The 23,100-nt window shown below is 28.1% G+C and overlaps 2 protein-coding genes across 2 annotated transcripts; one reads left to right on the top strand and one right to left on the bottom strand.

Annotated features, from left to right (window-relative positions):
- Window positions 1-995: 995 nt before the first annotated feature.
- LOC107440506 (thioredoxin-related transmembrane protein 1) lies at window positions 996-14,522 on the bottom strand. Its single transcript, XM_087166137.1, has 6 exons — window positions 14,249-14,522; window positions 13,086-13,201; window positions 12,524-12,569; window positions 7,719-7,995; window positions 3,094-3,189; window positions 996-1,475 (listed from the first exon to the last, which is right to left on the bottom strand). Exons 1-6 carry the CDS (start codon window positions 14,383-14,385, stop codon window positions 1,377-1,379), a joined length of 771 nt encoding a protein of 256 aa, XP_087022263.1. The 5' UTR covers window positions 14,386-14,522; the 3' UTR covers window positions 996-1,376.
- Window positions 14,523-14,769: 247 nt separating this feature from the next.
- Window positions 14,770-21,983, top strand: TfIIA-S (general transcription factor IIA subunit 2). Its single transcript, XM_043041791.2, has 4 exons — window positions 14,770-14,949; window positions 16,823-16,927; window positions 20,741-20,870; window positions 21,856-21,983. The coding sequence occupies exons 1-4, from the start codon at window positions 14,878-14,880 to the stop codon at window positions 21,870-21,872; spliced, it is 324 nt and encodes a 107-aa protein (XP_042897725.1). The 5' UTR covers window positions 14,770-14,877; the 3' UTR covers window positions 21,873-21,983.
- The last annotated feature ends 1,117 nt before the right edge of the window (window positions 21,984-23,100 follow it).

Here is a 23,100-nt window from a genome sequence, read left to right as displayed (position 1 = left end):
AAAGAAATTGTGTTCGCAGATTCGTTATTCCTGCTCTTAACTTTGAAGCAGCGGACTATGTAGATCTCATTGACTGGCAAGCTTGTTATGTGACATCGCCTCCCGTTCTCAGAGAGATCAGTTCACAAGAACTTCTGAAGATGATAAGGGACGGTATGCCAATGGACTGCTGGATCTTTATTAAATTTCCTTCACACACACAAGTAGTGGAGCGGATTGTGAAACTAGTTACTGCAGCTTCGGGAAAAAGAGTTGGGCCGCTGAACAGGGATAGATTTATTAGAGCGACACTAGAATCCAGAAAACATATGTCAAAATTTGAGACAAAAAATTATTACAAACAGTAGTCATTGGGGCTCTTTGCCTAGTATTATTGAGGTACCTGAGTCCTGGTATGCTTTTGTCATTTGTATGTTTAAGAGGTAAAATAAAGTCTCTCTTCCCATTAAAATGAGGTAAGTGCGAAGTTTATTTACTTCATTTTCCAAAATTATGTGGCGATGAGGCAGCAGAAGATATTAAAATGTAATTCTAAAATTTTTTATGGTCGTATTTGTTATAGAATAGCAACTTGTAAACACTACCCCAAACCGATAAACGAAATATGGGTTTGTTTATTATTATTTTTTATTTTAATGATTTTTGGTCCAATTTTCGGAACTTTCGGCCCACTGAGGCGACAGAAGATATTGACCCAGAGTTTTGATATTCCGCACAATTTTTAATGATGGGTGTTCACATCTTTTCCGCACTACCGCAAAAAGATGTAAGAAATTTCGATTTTTTCGATACGCCCTAATATATATATATATATATATATATATATATATATATATATATATATATATAAAGTGAGAGTTATTCATTTTATACAACATTTGAGCATTACTTTGGGCCTTTTCTAAATTGGTTGTTTCCCTGCAACAAAATCAGTTTCTCCTCACATTATTCAATAAAAACAATTGATCAGGATAAATTCACATATTTTTGAATGATTTCAGTTTTAGATAGAACGATATTTAGGTTGATATACATTTTTCTGTAACACATCGTATAGCAACAATATATACTCTTACAATGCACAAACATACAAAGAATTTCATGGTTAGATACGACTAAAAAAATCTTACAATATTTATTGCATTAGTTGCTCAGCACCAAGAGTAGTACATAATAAAAACTATGGTCCTAATGATAAAATTAAGTTTTGTACCAAATCAAACTACAAGCAGATTTATTACAATTCATTTAAATTTCATTACATTTAATAAATCTGTATAAAAAATACTCATTTGAAAGATACACAGCAAAGTATAGTTCATCATGCTGCAATTAAAAAATAATGCCGGATGGATTAGGTGTCACGTAATTTTCTGTCATTCCTCATTCCGCTGCTCTCTTCTTCGTCTTAAATCAATGTCTTCACTATCATCTCTGATTACATCTTCTGCTTCAAACTCTCCATCACTTTCATGCTATTAAAAAATTAAAATTTGTTAATTGAAAGTTACTCGAATTGTATTTATGAATGCACATTCTATGTTCTTTAGAAAGATCAGATATTGCAGAGATCCTTTCTTTTTAAAGACCAATATATAGACTTTCATTTGCCATCCAAATTTACTTTTTATTCCAATAGAGGGGTGATTGTGAGCCGAACTAAAAAATCCTTGAATAAAATCATTAATGACGCATTTCGCAAAATTAATGTCTTTATAAATTTAAATCATTGATATTTTCACATGAAATTCAAAATAAATGATATGCAGCATAATTTAAATTAATAATTATGCATAATTTTACTTTTACCTCTATCACATTTCTTATTCCAACAGAAAAAAATATTTACAAATGAAAGAGATGCCAAGTATAAATTCTAGATCTAATACTTTTAAATAAATAGTCCAAAAATTTTCATACATAAATGTGATCGATGATTTCTTGAAACTTCCGATTTTCAGAAATTTCCGGATCACAATTAGCGAAAAATCTGGAAATCCGGATTTTTTCCGGAGCACAATCATCTCTGCCAATACAAGATACAAAATTAATTTGCAACGGAACTCTCTTATGCAATTAGCTCCTGAATAATCAAACGGACATAATCATTTGGCTCCTTAAACATGCTTAAACTATCAAAAATAAAAGCCATGGTTAAGAAAAATACACTAGAAAATGCTTAAAAACAGGTTGCCTTTTACAATTGATTATTTTATTGACCTTGAAGTGAAAACTGTGTGAGTTTGTAAATTTCTTTGGAAATTTTTTGTCATTAAGTACTTGTGGTGCTGAATGCTTTTTAAATACAGAATATTATTAATGGTGAACATGGGGATTGAACATATTGATAGTACTCTTGACGTTTTCAACATGGGACACTCTGGCTCTGATAATTTTAGAAATTGAATAACTCAAGATTGAGCATTTACAATTTGCTTCACGATAGACAATGAATAAGTCAAAAATTGGAAACTGACTGATAAACATCGCTAACTCCTGTCTTCATAGAAAGGCTTATGTTTTAAACAGCTGTAGAATACATTAGAGACCATAAAATATATACCGATAAATATGGCACATATATTTAGACCTAGTTACAAAATATAATTAGCAACATTTGACAGAAATAAAAACTTAAAGTCACTGTAAACCTCACACTAAGATAGCAGACAGTAAATAATTTTTAAAATTTGATAGATATTTTAAAAATTTATATTAAATAAAAGATTACTTTCATCAGTCACTTATTGTTCTTAAAGATTTAAAAAAATATATAACGGAAGACAAAGAATATAATAGCATTTAGTAGAAAAGAGAACATAAATTAAGTTTATGGGATTTAAGTAAAATTTTTATGAGCTATTTAATGTGAAACTCTGACAAACATAAAACATATAACATCAGTTTAAGCACAATTTTATACAGGTATATATTTTTAAATAGGAAGACTAAAAGTGTAGAAAAAAAAAACATTTTCTTCAATTTTTTGGGTTTAATATCTGTGTACGTAAAACTTTTAGTTTTATAGAGCTTTGATTATAAACCAGACTTAACTTATAATTATAGATGGATGAATTAAGTTCTCAAATTTACCTTATTTTTATCTGAGGAGTCAGAATTTCTTGGAATTGGCTGGTATCCTCCACCAATCCTTGAAGGGCACAGGCAGTCAATAATGCATACTACAATCTGAAAATAATATACACAGAAACATTTCAATATTTTGAAGCATTTTAATAAATTTATTAACATAGCTACTCAATGAGATTAAACAAGTAAATTAAAGCAAAAATATTGAAGTTCTTTTTTTATTACAAGGTGAGTGTTTATCTTATTGGCATATCTCCTAGATTAACTGTCCCTTATTCAGAGTTAGTTAAGTACAAAATACGCAAGATAGCGCATGAGAGTCCTCTTAGAATGCCACTCGAGAATTTTCGATCCACGAAGCCGAGTCAGAAATTTCTTTTGACTTTCTGCGACAAATCTATCTAGCACTACTAACAAAATTCTGCAAAATATTTTTTAATAGTAATTAATATAATAGTAACCAATTTGTAATAATAAAAGAGCGTTGTGTTTATAAAAAAGGTCTACATACATTGAATAAAACTGAATATAATTGTGATGCCACAATTGGCATTACATGCGATTCCTAGCTTTTGAAATTTCTTTAATAACTTATTTTTTTCTAATCATTATTAATTTAATTATATTTAAGTTAAATCAATGAGTTCATCTTCATAAAAAGCGAACATAAAATATTTTATTCTTTTCTTATCGATCAATGTAATGGCTAACTTTTTATTTCAATACCAATGTAGACTCATTAATTCACTGCCACGACTAATCGAAGAAAAAAAATCTATTTATTATTCTTTATTATTAATTTCTTACCACAAAAATGTTTCACTTACATGGTTATATTAATTCTCATAGTCTTGTTGGCAATTTGCGATCGCCAAAGTATTTTCAAACCTAATACTGATTATGGGGGGTTGGCTTTATTTTGGCTATGTTATATTTCGATAATTTGCCAACCTTGGATCTTTTCTCCATGCTTAAGTGTCTGTTGGGAACAAATTAATTAACTTTCAATTTCAAATTTCTGGCGACTGGGGGTGCCCTTTCGGGCCTCCCAGTCCCAACCTTTGAATATTATTTGCAATCAAAACTTCTTGATGTAGAGATTGTTATCTTGATCATCCAAATTAAGATGTGTATGTAACAGCTAAACGTCAATGATGATACTTCAACTATCGTTATGATATTAGTCATGGCGATCAACATCATCATAATAATTTTTTAGAATTGTAAATGCAATTTTTTTTAATAAACATATTAAAGAATATACATTGTAATATTAAGGACAATATTCTCGCATTTTGAAAGAGAAGAAATGCTTATTCCTTCCGGTTTTTTTTTGTATTTTATAAATCAAAGTCGTGCTAACTAAAAGAAATTTCTTTTTTAAAAAAAATCATGTGGACTTAAGAGGAACTTGTGAAAATCACTCTTTTCTTTCTCTCTTTTCTTTTTTTTTTAAAAAAAAGGTTACTGAAATAGACATCCGTGCTTTGTAACAAATAATATTGTATTAAAAATATCTGATTTTAAAAACTATGTGGAAATCAGAAGGAGTTGTTTTGCACTTATAAGAATTGGGTTATTCTCTACAAACAGGTTATTTTCAGGTAGTAGCAAAGAAAAGAAAAGTATAATTTTTTGCAATAAGATACAGAAGAAGACACTAGGTAAGAAAAATATAGTAGTCATGCTTAAATACTAAAATTATCAAGTTTAAAATTTTTTTTATTTTATTATTATTAAGGCGAGGGAATGATGACATGGTGAAGGAATAATAATTTCAGTCTGAATCATGTTTAAAATAATAAATCTAATATACATATTTAAAGACACACTGGTCTTTAACTGCTCTTAAAAAAATGGTAAAACAAAACTATACTTTTTCACTGGTCTTTAAAAACATTAGAACCAATACCTCATAAAAGTTTCCTTTTTTCAATATGAGGGAATGAGAAAATAAGTATTCTTTTCTTTGAACTTTACACCCATAAATAAAATAAATATCCATAGTTAAAACATCAATATATAATTTTGAACTATCCCATGACAAGAAATTTGAACGCTAATTAATAAATTTTTAAAGAATAAATTAACTTCATAAATTTAAATGAATGAGAGACTATCATTTTAACATTTATACCATTTGATTATTCAGTTTTTTTTTATACACTCAAAAATCTATCAAAAATTATATCACTCTTAAAATTGCAATGTTAAAGCAAACACAAGTTTTTATTTATTGATTTTCGTATGCACAGTGATTAAGATAAATTTTTTAATTAAAAAATAAGCAGGATTAAGTTAACTTTGTTTTTTAAATTTTTTATCTATTTAACAAAATTCTGTATCATTCAGGTCTCATCGAATACAATTGACTTTATCAGTATTTTAGTTAAATATTTGCATACTCATGGCAATGAAACACTACATTTTAAAAATACAAAGCACGTAAGCTTTACAGCTACAAAATTTAGCTGGTTTTGGATTTACAGCACTTCACAATCTATTTTATCAACAAAAAAAGTTTTAAAAAATTTAACATTGAAATATTTGTTATGACATTTGAGCATAGTATAGAATTTTAAATGATTTCATTTGATTTTAAAGAATTTTATAAAAACAAAAACTTTACTATAAAACAATTTTGTTCTAAGCATATTTAGCAAACTTTCTTTTTTGATTAGTATTGTTGTTAAGCATTAATCCTTAACTTGTTTCATGCAATCACTTAGTAAGATCAAACAAAAGCTGTCCTGTTGCTATATAAACCAACATATCAGTGCCAGTGGGGTTGATAAAGACACTTTTTTGTCTTCAAATCACGGCAAATAATTTGTAAGATATTCTTTAAGTCTTATAATTTTCAGTTGAATTAATGCACAGTTTGTAAAAAAATTTCACTGTTTAACAATTTAAAGATATCTAGTAATTGAAACTTGGTAACAACTTTTGATAAATACACTTATTTAAATTTTAGACAAAGAAAAACTAACTAAAATAGCAAATGTCATTATTACTGCTTCAAGAACTACTAGGTATGCACATTCTAAAAATGCTATTTAAATAATTATGCAGTTTAGTAGACATAATGAAGTCTGCCAAGTTGACCTTAATTATTCGATAAAATATATAGGAGTAATACCCTCATAACCTGATTATCTGTCAATCTTGTAAGTTGATCACTAAAACAAGTAAAGTTTGTCTAGCAGCACTATGTAATACTATTTAAAAACCATCTTATGTTAGACAGAAAATTTTCTTTCCAGTAAATATTCAGCCATTTTGAAACATACATTAAAATTTCCTTACATTGGAGAATAGTAAAAAAAGCTAACATAAACTCCTTGGTGAGTTGACCACCTGGATTAACTATAAAGGGCTTATTTATTTTCTAAGTAATCTAGCGCACTTTCCTACATCTGATATTTTTGAACACTTTTTCTTCCATTCACTGTAAACAGGTATCAGTTGAAAAGTATTTCCTCCGGTTGCAATAGTTGTAATTTCAGTAAAGAATTTTTTAAATATGCTTGGTAGGTTAAAAGGACAAATAGCTTTTCTTAGCAATAACAAGCATTAGAAATTTAACAAATAACAGGCAAATTACAACAGGTAGGGGAGTGTCGGGTACCCCGCCCACTGTCAATTTCATATGTATAGAATATTTTTTCAAGTCAATGGGTCATCGGACATTAATTGTTATATTAAAAAAGATTATTTTCAAAGTTTCAAGTATTTATGCAGCTGGTAATATGGCAAACAATAGTTTTGAAAATATATTTAATACAGTAGTCATGAAATTAAGAAAAATTGGTTGAATATTTCGATCAAACTTCATTTTAATACTGAAAAAATAATTTTTTCTATACATACAGCATTAAAGTATGCAGTCTTAAGTTTAATTTGCACAAAGAAAGAAGTTTATACGTGAAAAATTGCTTGAGTAATTTCAAATTTACAAAAAAATTGGATTTCAGGTAGCCCCGCTCACATGAATGTCGTGTATCACAGTCCAATTTTATTTCGTCGATAAATATATGGTTGCAAAGATTATTAGTTTATTGCTTCAAATTTGAATGTTATATGCATTTTTAACAACAACCTATTAATATACATTAATAATAATAAAAAGTATGACATTTGTTGTTATTAAATGATAGAATTCACTAAAAGTATATAAATATGTAACAAATAAAATAATTTTGTGATAAAAATGATAAATGAGGTTTATCTTTTGTCAATACATTGGTCACTTTCATTTACACCTGAAAAAACAGTAAAAAAAAACATAATTTTTGTAACTGGGCGGGGCTACCCGACACATTTTAAAACAGCAGAAAAACATGTTTTTTCAAATTTCTACTTTTTTAAGTTAAACTATTCTTTTTTTGATTTATATTTTCTGCATTATTTAATTAAATGATAAAACAATAGAAACATACAAAAATATTGAATATTACTCAATATTATACAGAAATATAAGCAATAATCCTTAAGTGGGTGGGGCTACCTGACTCTCCCCTAGATATTGTCAAAAAATGCTTGTGAACATTACTTTGCTAAAAAACTCTATTCATATTTTTTGAAATATTACAAAAAAATATTGGAGAGAAAGAAATTTCACAGCTTACCAAGCCAAGAAGAGCACCAATCAAAATAGTCAAGAGTCCAAAAATAATGTATGAGCCCCAATATGGAATTCCAAAATCTTGAACTAGACTGGTGTGCATATTTCTCAAAAATATGGCAAGCTTGAAAAAATAAGATACAGTTGACATCTGAAGAGATTGAGGGGATTTCCAACTAGATACTGGATCAATTGAAGTCCACTTTTTTTCTTCAACAAAGCTTATAAAAGAATCTTTGTCTCTGGCTCCTCTGTACTGTCTAAATACACCATCTTTAACACTGAAAAAAAAAAAAAAAAAAAAGTAAACCACCATACCTTCAATAAACTAAAAAAAGAATTATAAAAAAGTGTTTTCTATATTAAAATCAGATTTTTTTCAAAATGAATTAGTGAGTAAACATATCCATCATTAAAGATATTAGAAGTTAAATCTTCATTAAAATCTTTTAGAAACCGATATTAAAATGAATAGAGTAAAGTAATTTTTATAATTAAGCATTTTATAATTGTCTTAGCCTGTAGGAGAATATTAAAAATTGATTTCTTGCTTTTACGTCCTTTTTGTACTGATTTAAATGTTCAAAAAGTTCACACAAACAAATATTATCAAAAGAAATACAAGTAATGTACCAAAAAAATACCTTATTGAATTCCCAACATTAGCTTTTAAGCTATAAAATATATTTTTTGACAGGAAAAAATTACTTATTTATATAAATGGATTCTAAAAAATAATAAAAATATTATAGCAAGGGGAAAAAAATAAGACTTCAAGTGGCTAAAAGTAAAACTCAAAATTTTGTAAGCTTAATTTTTTATTTAATTCAAAAAATTATATTAGATATTTAATTTTTTAAGTACAAAAAATACTTTAAAGTTCTTGAACAATAAATAGATTTTGTCCTCCATATACTAATAAGTTCTACAGTTCAAATGTTATCTTTAAACAAATAAGAGATTATGTAAGATTAATGTAATGTATGCAAATAAATATAAATAAGTAAATGCAGTACTAAATTTTAACTACTCCCAATCCTTTATTTCACAAATAAAGTTTTCGGATCTTTAACATCTGATGTTAAAAGTAAAGGAATTATTTAAAATAATATAAAATAAATAATAAAAAAAGAAAAACAAATTTTATTTGCATAGCATTAAGTATGCGTAAGATCTTGTTAACTTCCAAGCATACAATGAAAAGATCTAAGACATTGAAAATTTGATAAAAAGTGACCTTCTACACAATTTTCCTTACTTCTTTTTATCAGAATGTTAAAGTAATGAGGCAAGGTAAAAATGTAAGATAAGGTACATAATAGGTTACAATAAATGAATTAGTAATATGGAATGTTTTCCTATTTTTAGTATTGTTATAATGATACTAGATAAGAATTTAAAGAAAATTCTGAGTTCAAAAACAACAATTTTAAGGTTTTTAATTATAAAGGAAATATTTGATATCTTTAAAAGTGTCACATTTAACATTCAATAATTATTATCAACTACATATTTGCTATACTGCAAAATTTTTTTCTTTCTAATTTGTCTTTAATGTACGTTAATTTACAATGCATTTAAATCCCAAAATAAGTTGTTAAATAACAGTTACTTGCAACCAACACAAATAAGGATATCTTACAAAATAAATTGTAAGAAATTTATGCAAAAACAAAATTTACAAGCATATATCATAGTTTTGAAACGATTAAGATTATAACGAATTCAAGGAATTAAAATCTACAAAACAAAGACTTTTCTTTAAATAAATAATAAATAAATAAATTGAAAAGTGACAGATAAATTGACTATTTTGAAAAATATGTAAGTTCAGTTATAATATTATTTTTTTATTATTGTACTTTTAAAAGTACTGCATACATGATTGGAAATTTTTAAATTCATATTGTATACATTCAATACGATTATTTTTAAAAAGACACTGCCACCACACGATTGAAATGAAGCATCCTTTTTTTTTATAATGATTGTAAGTTTTGGAAACAATCAGTTCATATAAGAACAATTTTTCAATAAAAATTAATTTTTTGAATAAACCAAGATAAATAAGGAAAATTTTGAGAGAAAACAAATAGATGGAAAGAAAACAACACTTTATGTAGTCTTAAATAATATTAAGCAGAAACTAAACAACGGGAGAAACTTTTCATCGTTCTGTTTTACCCTCCATAACTAATATAAAATATAGAAAAAAGTTAGTTCAGGGAAACCTAGAGTAAGCCATGAGAAATCAGGAAATTTTGCTTAAGAAATCAGGGTGCATAGCCAAATCTCTCAACAAAAAATAAGCACCTACTTTTTAAGTACTCAAAAAACATTTTTAAGCACTATATATATACATTAACAAAATTTAAAATAGTTTTCACATGATAAAATAACAACTAGTTTTTGACAAAGAATTCTTTTCTTGATTGTATTAGCCACGATAAAAAGATCGAGATTTTTCGGTTCAATTTCAGAGGATGGAAAATTAAGTGTGAAATTGAGAATATCTCGCAAAATGCAGCAGAGTTGCCCATGAGAGTGCATGAATCTCACCAAACCCAGTTCAGTAGACGCAAAAGCGGACTCCCAAGTATTTCATCAAACATGTAACATGATTGGGGTGCCAGCATATGATGCGGGCCAACGGTACGCTGAAATAGATTGTGGTCGACTGATTTGTGAAAACATAGAATAGAACAGAGTGAAAACCCCGCTTTTGCATAATACGCAGTGAAAATCGACACAGTAAAGGAAAAAATCTCATTTTCGAAAAGGAAAAATTAAGCACTTTTTAAAAACTCCCCATGAAAAAAGCACCTTTAAGGGCTTTTAAAAAACAAAAATAAGCATGTTTAAGCACTTTTTAAAAACGCTACGCACCATGGAAATCTTTTGCTAAATTGTGTAAATCAGAATCACAATTTGTAATTTTAAATCATGAAAAAGTAGTTTTAAATCACATTTGAATTGCTAGGAAAAAGAGTAAAAATGAATATTTTTCTTCTTCTTCTCGGGAACTCAAAAAAGATAAACTTTCTTTGAAGAGGCGGGTCTTCTGTTTTAGTAACAGTAAAAAAATTTCTGCGAACAGTATTCATGCGTTTGCGTATATTATACAAGTCTACTAATATGTGTTTATTTTGAGAATTTTGCTTCAGTATTTCAAACAGCATGTCTCACTCTAGATTTACAGGAATTTACTTTTTCTAGATTTAAAATTTTAAATTACTTATACAGGGTAAAAAGAATTCCAGATAAGCTCTCTAGTTCTATAGTATCCTCTTAATATCTTACTCTTTTTTCTTTATATTTGAAATAGAAGAAATGCTTTACAAAAGATATTTAATTCCTTTATTTTTACTCACGGCATAACAATTTGAGATAAAGAATAGTCGTGAAATGAGACATATATTCACACATCAATCAAATGACAGTTCACATATATTTTTTAAATTTATTTTATAACAGTTGTTGAAGAGCCGAACCAATTTTGGGTTTACGACTTCTGGTATTCAACTCTGTAGCCTCATAATTTTGAACCCAGTTCAAAATACAAGGGAACTCATGGATCAAGGTATTGAGAGAAATTTGCCCCTGTGGAGGACTTTTGGATGGAACTAACCCGCCTTTGTGTTACACTGAGAGGAAAAGGATGAAAAGGTTAGTTAAATGGCAAGAGGATTCTAACCTAAGATCAGTCTAACATTGAGGATAATTTACACCAGGACTGTGGTCGGTGTAAGTCGGGTGCAGAATTAGAGTTTACATTGATTGAACAAGACTGAAAATAGCTTTTGATTTTTATGAAGCAGAGAAGCTTGCTAATAACAAAATTTTAATCGTAATCACTAATATTTAGACAGATTTCTAATAAAAATTAAGATTATTTTTTTCTGTAACTGTAATCTTTAAATTTAGTTAAGTTTAATAAAATTTGTGTAATGTTAGCCCAATATATATATATTTTTCTGCTATCATAATAAAACTTTTAGATCTCTGAAATATTTCTCCTAACCTGTAGGGAATTTAAATATAATTATATACATAGAAATATATTTTCATATTAGAACAAATGTAATATTTTTACAAGACACAATAATTTTATATACAGTGAAACCTCCTGGTATCGACCACTCTCTGTTCGATAGTAAAATGGTCGTTAATGGAGGTTGGTCTTTCTTAGGGGTATTCCCATTAACTTCAAAATGTTATCAAAGTTATATGATTTTTCGCAAAAATTTTTAATTTTACTCAGTGTCATTTTCTTGGAGCAAAAGTACTTTTAAATAACTGAACAATTATGTTTTTTGTTTAAGTAGTTTGCTAAAAATTTGTTAGCTTTAAAAAATGAGAAGAGGTTTGTTTGTTTGAGATTCTTAGTTTTTTCTAAAATAATATCTTTTCTTCGTAATTAACTTTTAACTCTAAAAACAAATCATTGATAGCATCGTCTTTAGTGTACGCTGACTGCATCATGAGCTTGTAGATCTCTTTCAGAGATTGTCAAAAAGAGCTCTAAATAAGAAAATCACACAAGTATTTTGAATGCATTTTATCCTACTTATTTGTTTTGATATTTTCTCGTGTTTCCTTATTAGACTTTTTCTGCATTTGGTGCAAAGGTTTGCCCAGTCGCTGGGATAGGTTTTAATGGTCTCTCCTAACGGTTTTCTTCAACATGAAATCCATGTAAAAAAATTCTGTGACTCTCAGAAGTGGTTGCTACATAGAGATGGTGTTTCCTGGAGGTTTCATTGTAATTGAAAAACAAGTTAAAATTTTTATATTTGTTTCATTACTTACTGAAATATTGTTGGTAAAGCTGTAATCATAAAACGACCACTAAGACCTAGGAAAATATAAACAATTAATCATAATGATAATTTCTACAGTTACATATTATTTTACTATTTTGTTACTCTTACCATAAGTTAATCTATAAGTAGCTCCATATAAAAATATATAACATAAATTATACATAACATATTATATTTCTAATTGTATATGAAAATCTATAAGTAGCTCAATATAAAATTCAGTTAAATTTTATGAGCTGGTAAATAAACGAATCAAACTTATCTTCCAATGCATTATTTAGCAAATATGGTGAATAATCAATATCTAGTACAAATATCAGTGTGTGGAATTTTTTGTTGTATAAAAATCTGTGAGTAAGTAAAAAAGGATATGAGAAAGGATGTTACAGATGTATCCAACCTTCAAGGTGCAATATAAAGGAGAAACATGAAATATAGCTAGTTAATAACGATTTTTTAACCTCTTGCTTTCTCTAAGGCTCATATTTCCATTGAGTATCAAAAAAATACTACAATTATGGGTTATACTAAAAATGAACAAATTTTACCTGGACTAGTTGTAACATCAACACTGCCAACCTTAATACTTAAGTCATCACTCCATTGGGCAAACTCTTTCCATAAAGGTTGCAATTGTTGACAAGCAGGGCACCATGGTGCATAGCTAAACAATATAACAATTAATATACAAGTCAAATATAAATCGAACAGCCAAACAATATAACAATATACAAGAAAAATATAAATTGAACAATTACATTATTGTAATATTTGCACATGAATGAGCAAAGTGATAAAATTTTATAAATTAAATACATTTTATTAAATAAATAATCTCAAGAAACTGAAGCGGTAAGATTACCCAATTAAAACTTTTTAGTGGGTTGCTTATTTTAAACAAAGGCATCTAGAGTATCATTTATAATACAAAACGGGACATCAAGTAAATTACTGACTGAAGTTATATAATTTCAATTGATGATAAAAGCACAAAAAGAAAAAAGAATTTATAATTCAAAATCACAATGACTAAGAAGGGATATATAACTTGCCTTCCATAAATTTGATTCAGATCGTGAAGGAAGAATTTAAGTATTTAGTGATCTGTGAAATATTTTAGAATGAACTTCTGTATACTTGCAGAGAGATGAACAGTTCAGTCAAATTATCATATATTTTAATTAATTCAAAAATAGGATAGTATAGTGCATTTCAATGCTACAGCTGTATACTTTCAACTTTTGTTGTAACACTGTGGGAAAAAAAAAGACACATGGTAAAGGGGACTATAATGAAAAGTATTCTTTCATTCTACATATTAGAAAAAGTATACCAAAGACAACACACACCTTTTCTTTTTAACCGAATAGAAGACCTTTGTTAGAATATATAATGAATATAAAACGGACACTACAATTGTTTTTCCTTTTTAAATACAGGCACTAAGAAGTTCAAGAAACATTGTTTGAATCAATACGGAAATAAAACTTATGATTTGGGGATGATAAATATCTTTGAAGCAATGAATAGGCCTTTTTTTAAAAGACTGTAGTGGATAGCGGATAGATTTTGCTAAGCAGAGAGACTCAAATGCGTCTTAAAGTCTTCAAAATAAATTACCCAATTATGGGCAATCAACACAAAATATTTATAGAATTTTTAAAAAAAAAATTATTTAACACATTTAAATGAAAATAATAAAATTACGTACAATTCAACCATCCACTCCCCAGTTATAATTTCAGACCACGTATCTTCATTTAGAACTCTCAATTCACCTTTTGAAAACACAATTGCAGGAAAGATGACAATTAAAAGAAGAACAACAGAAAATTTAGATGTACTCATGTTAGAATTTGTATTAGTCCAGAGTTGATAAAGATAGTTTAATACGGTGATTTTGTTTACTAGCAGTTTAATACAGTCATCTCATCATTACAAAACTAGTTTTCTTCAGTTCTTTTTTATATATTTTTATTTTAAAAGGGAATATAGTTACTGCCATTTTGAAACATGTAAATGTTAATCTAAAATTAATTACTTTAAATTATTTTTCTCGAATATTTGGTTGAATATTTATCTAGAAAACATGAAAAAAAATTTTAATCAATTAAAATTGCCTCTGACAAATTCTTTTATAAAATACGAATATTTCAAAGCTAAAAGCACAGTCTAAGCTATTTCCAATTTACTGTCACTACCAATTTTAACAGACTTTAGTCGGGCAGAGATAGACAGCCAGAAGTTTAATCAATCCTGACAAATTTCAAGAAAATAAAGCGAAGCTGTGAATTTGATTATTTAAAATTTGATTCTAATCTGTTTTTACTATTCTACGCAATGAGTTATCAGCTATACAGAAACACTACACTTGGCCATACTTTGCAGGAATCACTGGATGAGCTAATTCAAGTAAGCGTAAAATAGCTTTTAGATCTATTTCTTTTGAAATTATTGTGTATATATTGTAGTAGTGTGTTATGAAGAAGTTTTTGTGTTTATTATTGTAAGAATTCTTGTTATTCTCTACAGCAGTGAAAGTTTCGTTTTTTTTTACTTTCAGCCTAGCAATTAAAAATATCAATTAATGGCAGAAAAAAATTATCAAACTTAGCTCTCAAGCACCAAATACAATAGTGAATAAATAACATTAAAACCGGATTAGTATGCTAATGCTCAATAATATTGAATCCATATTTGAGAAAAGTAAATTATTGATAAGGCCTAAATAAACCTATAATTACAGTCGAACCTCGCTAACTCGAACCTGGATTTCACGTATTTTTCGATATCTCAAAGGAAAAAAAATTCCCTTCAAATTTGCTATACACTCAATGTTAAAAAAAAACTTGATTTCACGATTTTTTTTTTCTAATCCCTCCATAACTTGAATTTTTTTTTCATAAATGAAGCAGATTTTTTTTCTAAAATTAAAAAAAATTTTCCAAAAAAAAAAATTTATAAAATTTAAGAATGACTGACAAGGTATGGAATGATGTGTCTTCCTCTACGATAATGAATGGCTTCAAGAAGTCTGGATTCATTAAAGATCACAAAAGTAGTCAATCAATCAATAGAGTTAATTCTGCTTAAAACTGCACTGAAAATGATTGGAACAGATTGACCGGACTAATGAAATTTCATGACTTTGTAAACGTAGATGATGCAATAACAGTGTGTGGTCAGTGGGTTAACAATGATATTATCGCTCAAACGAAAGCTTCTTGTGAACTATCAGAAGAAGAGAATGAGGAAATCAAAGCTTTACAGCCCAATGTTACTTACAAACAAGCACTTTCTGGAGTGGACACTGTAAGGAGATTTATTGAGAGGCAGCCGAATATGTCAGAAGAGACATTTAAAGCTACAGTCCACTTAGAAAGTGTTATAGACAAACTTTCTTACACTTCTCTAAAGCAAACAATTGAATCTTTTTTTAAATGAAAGTGTAAAAAATGTTTTTAGAATAAATATGGAATAGTAAATAAGGTGTGTAAAGAGCATTTTTCTTTATTCTACCATCGATAACATGCGATTTTCGATATCTCAAATTTTTTCTACTCTCTTTTCAAGTTCAAGATATCGAGGTTTGACTGTATTTAAAAATATGCATGTTAATTAAAAAACAAATGTAAATACATGAATTTAAAATGCAAACACACGTAAGTTAACATGGATTTATTTCATTTTCTTTAAAAATGGCTTTTTGTCTAACACCTATTTTTTTAAAATTGGAATGATTGTATTGGTACCTATGCCAAAGTAATAGACATATTGTAGCATTTCAAAATTTCAGCTATCAAAAAATTAAAAAAATATTATAGTGGGGACTCGGTATACCTCTTAGCAAACCTCTACATATTTTTTTTAGAAATTTTGGAAGTTTCCCTCTGGTATCTTGGCAATTGTGGTGGCATACTGTGGCAGAAAAATATTGAGGCCTAAATATTACATTAAAATATCCCCATTAAACTCAAATATTTTAAAATTCATTTACAGTTTATTGGATCTATCTCGTATAGTGCTAATCAAACATTATGAAGTCAACTCCATAGCCATTTAGTTTCTTCCTTAACTTCTCTAAGCAACTTAATTTCACCTCGAACACACATCAAATCTAGTCTTACACATTGTTCAGAATCGACCTGAAAACTGTATCATTTATAGATAACTCCTCCCACTTTTTGTGATAGATTTTTTAAAATTGAAATATGCTATTCAAAGCATATTCTATTATGCAGAACACATTATTATAAAATTCTAATACAATATTACACATTTTCAGTGTGGACAAATAACTCATCAGTTGGCCTTAAAAATACTCCTGCAATTTGATAAAGTGATCAATACTGCATTGGCGCAAAAAGTGAAGTCCAGGTTGACTTTTAAGGTATGATTTAAATATTTCTTAATTTTTAATGTCATAAAATCTTTTGGGAGACAAATTCAGATACTTCTATTACAGGATTGTGCTTGGTAAAGAAGAAATAGTTTGTGTGACTATTCCGGGCTGTTTCCGGATACGGAAGCAAAGGAGAGCTAGGGAGATGAGAATAAATGTAAAGGGCAAAATGATTCATTGAAATGGCAAAATTGTAAATCTAAGGCAAAATCAGTTACCTTTGCTGAGATTTAAGTGATATTGATAATAGAATTTATACGACAAAGTTAGTATATAAACTCCTATGCTCCTAGTTGTGGAGATAATGCCCTGCATTTTTTTCTATCTACATCTTGCCTCCTAAAGAGATGAATATACATTGCTATATACAGAGTGATTCTAAAAAGATGGGCAAAATTTTAGGAAGTGATAGTACACACCCAAGCAAACAATTTTTATCAAAGAATGCATGGTCGAAAACAAAACGCAAAACTGCTAGAGGGCGTCAAAGTTTATGTTCTTGTATGAGGCAAAAACACACAAAGAACGATGAAGTTAAGTTATTAAAGCAAATTTAATGTCATGTGATTACAATAAGTGTTCAAAACAGTGGCCGGCAGCGGCTATGCACGCAGTACAACGGCGAGGAAAAGATAGGCGAACATTCTGAAACACACCTGGCATATCACGAACTTTCCATGCAGCGACCGAAGGTTGGCGACAAGTAACGCAGCACAGTAACTCGCAACAGGAATGGAGCTTTCACGTTTGCATCAAACAACTTTCATAATGCACCAGCATCTTTGCGTTTTTTTTTCCGACCATGCATTCTTTGATAAAAATTGCTTACTTGGGTGTGTACTATCACTTCCTAAAATTTTGCCCATCTTTGTAGAATCACCATGTATACGATTTTATATATCGTATACCTGCTATACGATGAATTAGATAAAATCCCCATCATAATGCAGCTTGTCCATTAGGACGTTGAATTCTGAAACCTAATTAAAAAGTTTTCCATGAAAGTAATCCTAATTTGAAATATTGTTCATTTAAACTTTAAGTAAAACTTAAATATAAAATTATTGGTTTGGAGCTTGTTATTTACATTTTTTACACATAGCTAATTCATGAAATACAACTTCAGCAATCAGAAATCTTTTCTCCTGACAAGCAGCAGAAAATTCAGCAGCGCTACTACCTTAAGATGAAAAATGTGTGCTTCTTTTATTTCTCTTGATTCTGACATTCTAGACATTGCATTGTAGCTAGTTTACTTCTTAATATCCAAACAACCATAATATGTTCTGCAAAAACAAACAGCCATAATAGGTTTTGCAAAAGTTAAAGCTTATAATCATATTAACTTTATCAATTAAAAAAAGGAATTTTTTTTCTTCTTCACGGTTTATGAAAAAGTCTTAAAAGTGATCTTTACTACTCATGCATGGCGCGTAACGTTTTTAAAAAGTGCTTGCTTTTGATTCTCATTTTTTTAAACGCTCTTAAAGGTGCTTTTTTCATGGGGTGTTTTTAAAAAGTACTTAATTTTTCTTTTACCTTGTCGATTTTGACTGCGTATTATTCAAAAGTGTAGTTTTCACTTAGTTCTATTCAGCCTTTTCACAAATCATTCCACCAGAATCTATTTCGATGTACCATCGGCCCGCAATGTATGATAACACACCAATCATCTTACATGTTTGATGAAATACTTGAGAGTCCGTATGTGCGTCTACTGAACTGGGTTCGGTGAGATTCTTGCTCTCTCATGAGCAACTGCTATATTTTACAAGATATTCTCAATTTCAGACTTCATTTTCCACTCTCTGAAATTGAACCGAAGAATCTTGATCTTTTTACCGTGGCTGATATAATCAAGAAAAGAATTTTTTGTCAGAAACTAGTTATTTTATCATGATCATGTAAAGTCTTTGAAAACTATTTTGCATTATGTTATGTAAATAGTGCTTAAAAATATTTTTTGAGTGCTTAAAAAGTACTTTAAAGGTGCTTAGATTTGACTACGCACCTTGTCATTTATTTTAATTTGAAAGTTTTCAAACCTATATTTCAAGAAACTGTTGTTTTACATCAAGTGTTTTGTCTTTGTATTTTTAATCGAGTTTTTGGAAAATTTAATGTGTTGTTTTGGTTACTTCATTGTTTACTCTAACTTCTATAACGTGTCAAGATAAATTTAAATAATTTGACAAAAAAAGAAATCTTATAGTTAGTTTTTTTTTTATCCCTTATGAAAAGAAAAAATTTCTCTTTTCTATATTGTTATTTTTTGATATAGTATTTTAAATTCATGACTCTTAATCTTTAACACTCCGTCGGGCGCGTCTCGAAACTTACTGCATCGGGCGCGATGTATCTGTCAGATACATCTCTGTTTTGTGTGTTTTCTGTTAATATGTATTACTTTAAATCTCCTATTTTTACTCTTTTTAGGTCCAGGCTTTTACACCCGGACCTTATATTAGTTTTTTATGTATATTTTTAATTTTTATTTAATTTTCATATATTTTTTAATATTTTCAATAATAATTTTTATTTATTAATCACAAACGCTATTACAAAAGTTAAATGCTGTAAAAAACATTTAATTAAACATGTTAAACTGTTGAAAAAGTATAAAAAGGACAGTTATGCTCAAATAATACATAATATAAAAGTGACAAATCAATTATTATAATTGAATCCAATTCTAAATTAAGTCAAATTTTTTCTTCCGATCTGTTTTACCCATTTAAGTATTATTGTCCTTTCCTACATAAAAATCATCATTATTAACATCATCACCGAGTTCTGAGTCATTATAAACACTTTTACTGCCATGACAATCAACTTCACGTGTTTCTAAAATATCTTCTTCGTCAGCATCACTTTCATCAAATTCTTCGGCATTTAATTCCTCATTTCCATCACTAAATAGAATACTATGAACTAGCTCTAGGTCTTTCTGATTTTTCAAATCTAAAAAGCGTTTAGCACTCATCGTAGGAAAAAGATGAATCAAAAACGCTCAGGGAATCTCGATACTTCCATGTAGCTTCACGAGACAAACGTTATCGGGCGCGGGTATCTAACAGATACAAAATTTCAAACAAGCTTAGAAACAGGAAATACTCCTACACCGAACTGGTCACTACTGCATTCCAAAGTAGCAGGGGGCCAGATGGACAGATACTGATAAGGTCAAGGTCGTAAGAAAACGTTTTAGGGGACAAAAGCAGAGATATTGACACGCGTGTATCTGTCAGATCAACGCGCCCGATGGAGTGTTAAATTAAAATTTCTTTAATGTATTCCTTTAAAGATAAAATATATTATTTTTGTGTAAATATTTAAATCTAAGATACATATTTTTTTAAAAAAATATTACAATAAAATTAAAAGTAAATAAATAAAAAGTTTTCCCAGGAAGTATGTTTAATTTACTCAGTGACATAAAGCAATTGATTTTATTTTCATATACATTAATTGCTGTACAGCTAAAATTTTAAACTTTCTTTTTTTTGTTTAATCCTCATTTTATTTAAATGAAGTAGAAGTGTATTTTTACTGGAGCTTAATAATGCAAAAATAAATGACCTTTAAAAAGAAAAATAAAAGAATCAACCTCTTAACCTTTTTAATTTAATTCATTCTGAAATGGTTGCTTTTTCTTATCTATTTGTGTCTCATACAATGTCTTCTACATAATTTCATCTTTATTATGTCTGAATCTCTTTAGATTTTGTATTTTAAATTTGCTGGCTTTCCTTTTCTGTGTTTCATTTATTCTCTTAAAAATTAAATTTTTTTTCCTGCTAGGCTGGTCATCTGGAAACTTACAGGTTTTGTGATAATGTTTGGACTTTTGTCTTAAAAGATGTGGAATTTCGTGAGGTCCAGGAATTGATTAGAGTTGATAAAGTCAAAATAGTTGCCTGTGATGGAAAAGGTATAAATCTTTTTTACCAAACAGCTTTGTTCTTTGAATAACTCAAAGCAACATCATGCTTTGTTAGTCTTAAGAATCATTAATTTACGAGTGTATAAGCCAGTGTACTATGAATTACATAATTATTAATTGAATTACTTGATGCAGAGAAGGTATAAAAAAGATTGCAATAGTTATATTTATTGTCGAAACTGCTATTTTAATATATAATTATTTAAATCATATCTTGATTATTTAATTATACTTTCTAATGTAATATTATTTAAGATTTATATGTTTAAAAATCTATAATTAAAATCTAATCTATATACACAAAATTTTTATAAAATACTGTTTTTAATAAATAGTTTCTTTTTTTTAATACTTTGTATAAAAGCATGATAAACTTAGATCGTGAGAAGTATAGCATGTTTTGAGACTAAAGGAAAAGGATATAAGCATTTTATTTTTGTTTTAAAATTTAAAAAAAGAAAAAAAAAACATTGCTTTACAGAAATTTTAATTTCTTTTCAAAAATATATTGAGTCTATAATTTTTCTATGTTTGAATAACATGAATTTTGTATAATATAAATTTTATCTCGTGAAAACAAAACTTATTGTTATTCTGAAAACAAATGGAATCATTATCAACTTATAAAAAGGCACAAAGGCAAAAATTGCATCTATTATTGAAATGGCTCAATAGATACTTTCCTGTTAGTCCCGCCAACTTTTTATTTTATTTAAACTTATAAAAAGTAAAATAAAAAAAAATGTTTAAATTTCCTTGCACTTGGGTAACCAAAGAATACCCTTTGTTTTCTAGAAGAAACTATTAAGTTGCACCAACTACTTAATTTAATAGAGAAATGCATTTTCCTTTGTTTAAAGCCCATTATTTTTTTTTAAAAAATAATTTTATTTAAAATATTTTTTATAGTATCCCTGTTTTTTAACTGCTTTTAAATATTTTCTAATATTACAAGTTTTATTTTTTTTTTCAGAGGAAAAGAAGACTTAAATCTTGGAATTGTAAATTCTTCTATTTGTTGTGTATGTCTGTATTGTCAAAAGCAATTTGTAAAAAAACTCTCTTTTATGTTTAAATAAAACTCTTAATGTGTAAAAATCATTCCTTGTAGAAATATAAGTAATTATTATGTACTTATTGTTTGATCAAAAGTATAATGCTTCATCAAATGAATTAATTTACTTCACAATGTTATTGATTTTCAGGGTTATTACAAAAAAAAAATTCAGGGTTATTACAAAATTCATGGTTATTACAAAAATTCAGGGTTATTACAAAAATGTTTAAAGTATGAACCAACTTACATGAATTGCTTCCAGAGAATCTTTATCAAGGGTGAAATTATGTTTCTGAAAATTTTGTTTAATTTCCGTTTTCAAACAATGCATTTTCCATGACCGATTTATCATTTTTCTTCTACAGCACAAATACATGCAGATGTTTTAGGTAGAAGTAAAATTTAATCTGAGTTCTTGTTTTGCAATATTTCTGATGTAATGTCATGATTTTAAAATTATTTCCTTCGTCAAGTTTGAGAAAAAGCAATTCTACAGAAACCAAGTTCTTTTAACCCTTTGCCGTTGTATTAAGTTTATACATGGGTATCAAGCTGGTCGGAATTAATATACTAGCTAGCTCAATTGAGAGTAGGCATACGACTGCAAAGGGTTAAAGAGTATACTCTGATACACTTTTAATTTTATACAAACAAGGCATATACTTTTTTTTTAAAAAAATATGCTCTTTTTAAGTCTGCCTTATTGTATTTCTAAGTCCATTCGTTAGTAGTGTAATAGTTATAGAATTTCATTAAAAAAATTCCCTGTGTCAAAAATATTTTATGCATCACACAACCTATTGAACCTATTTTTCCTTCATCTCTGCAGTTCATTTCTAATTTAGCGGTTTGTTTATGCCATATTTTCACTAGAAAAACTTTTATTTCTCGTAGTTTTATTTCTACATAAAAAAGTTTTTTCTTTTTAAAACATGATTTTAGGGGTTAATTTTAACAAAATATATAGTATTAATAGTAAAAACATCTAATTTCCACCTTTAGTTCAAGAGAAGTAAACTATCTCTGATCACCATATCTTATTGACAGTTAAAACATTTATATATTTGCTTGTGAAAGTTTCTGAAACAGAAATATTTACAAAAATATTATGGTACTTTAAGGTAGCTTACTATACCATAAAAAAGTGTTACCAGTATTTTG

This window comes from Parasteatoda tepidariorum, chromosome 6, assembly GCF_982258835.1.
Source record: "Parasteatoda tepidariorum strain Cologne lab strain chromosome 6, Ptep-v5.0, whole genome shotgun sequence".
NCBI lineage: Eukaryota > Metazoa > Arthropoda > Arachnida > Araneae > Theridiidae > Parasteatoda > Parasteatoda tepidariorum.
This window is presented reverse-complemented; position numbering and strand designations above follow the sequence as displayed.

Excerpts from the sequence above, each read along its gene's own strand:
- LOC107440506 (XM_087166137.1), bottom strand. The coding sequence starts at position 14,385 with ATGAGTACATCTAAATTTTCTGTTGTTCTTCTTTTAATTGTCATCTTT. Across the intron at positions 12,570-13,085 it reads TGATGTTACAACTAGTCCAG|GTCTTAGTGGTCGTTTTATG; the intron begins GTAAAATTTGTT and ends ATATTTTCCTAG. Across the intron at positions 1,476-3,093 it reads ACTCCTCAGATAAAAATAAG|CATGAAAGTGATGGAGAGTT; the intron begins GTAAATTTGAGA and ends ATTTTTTAATAG.
- TfIIA-S (XM_043041791.2), top strand. The coding sequence starts at position 14,878 with ATGAGTTATCAGCTATACAGAAACACTACACTTGGCCATACTTTGCAG. Across the intron at positions 14,950-16,822 it reads CACTGGATGAGCTAATTCAA|TGTGGACAAATAACTCATCA; the intron begins GTAAGCGTAAAA and ends ACACATTTTCAG. Across the intron at positions 16,928-20,740 it reads AGTCCAGGTTGACTTTTAAG|GCTGGTCATCTGGAAACTTA; the intron begins GTATGATTTAAA and ends TTTTCCTGCTAG.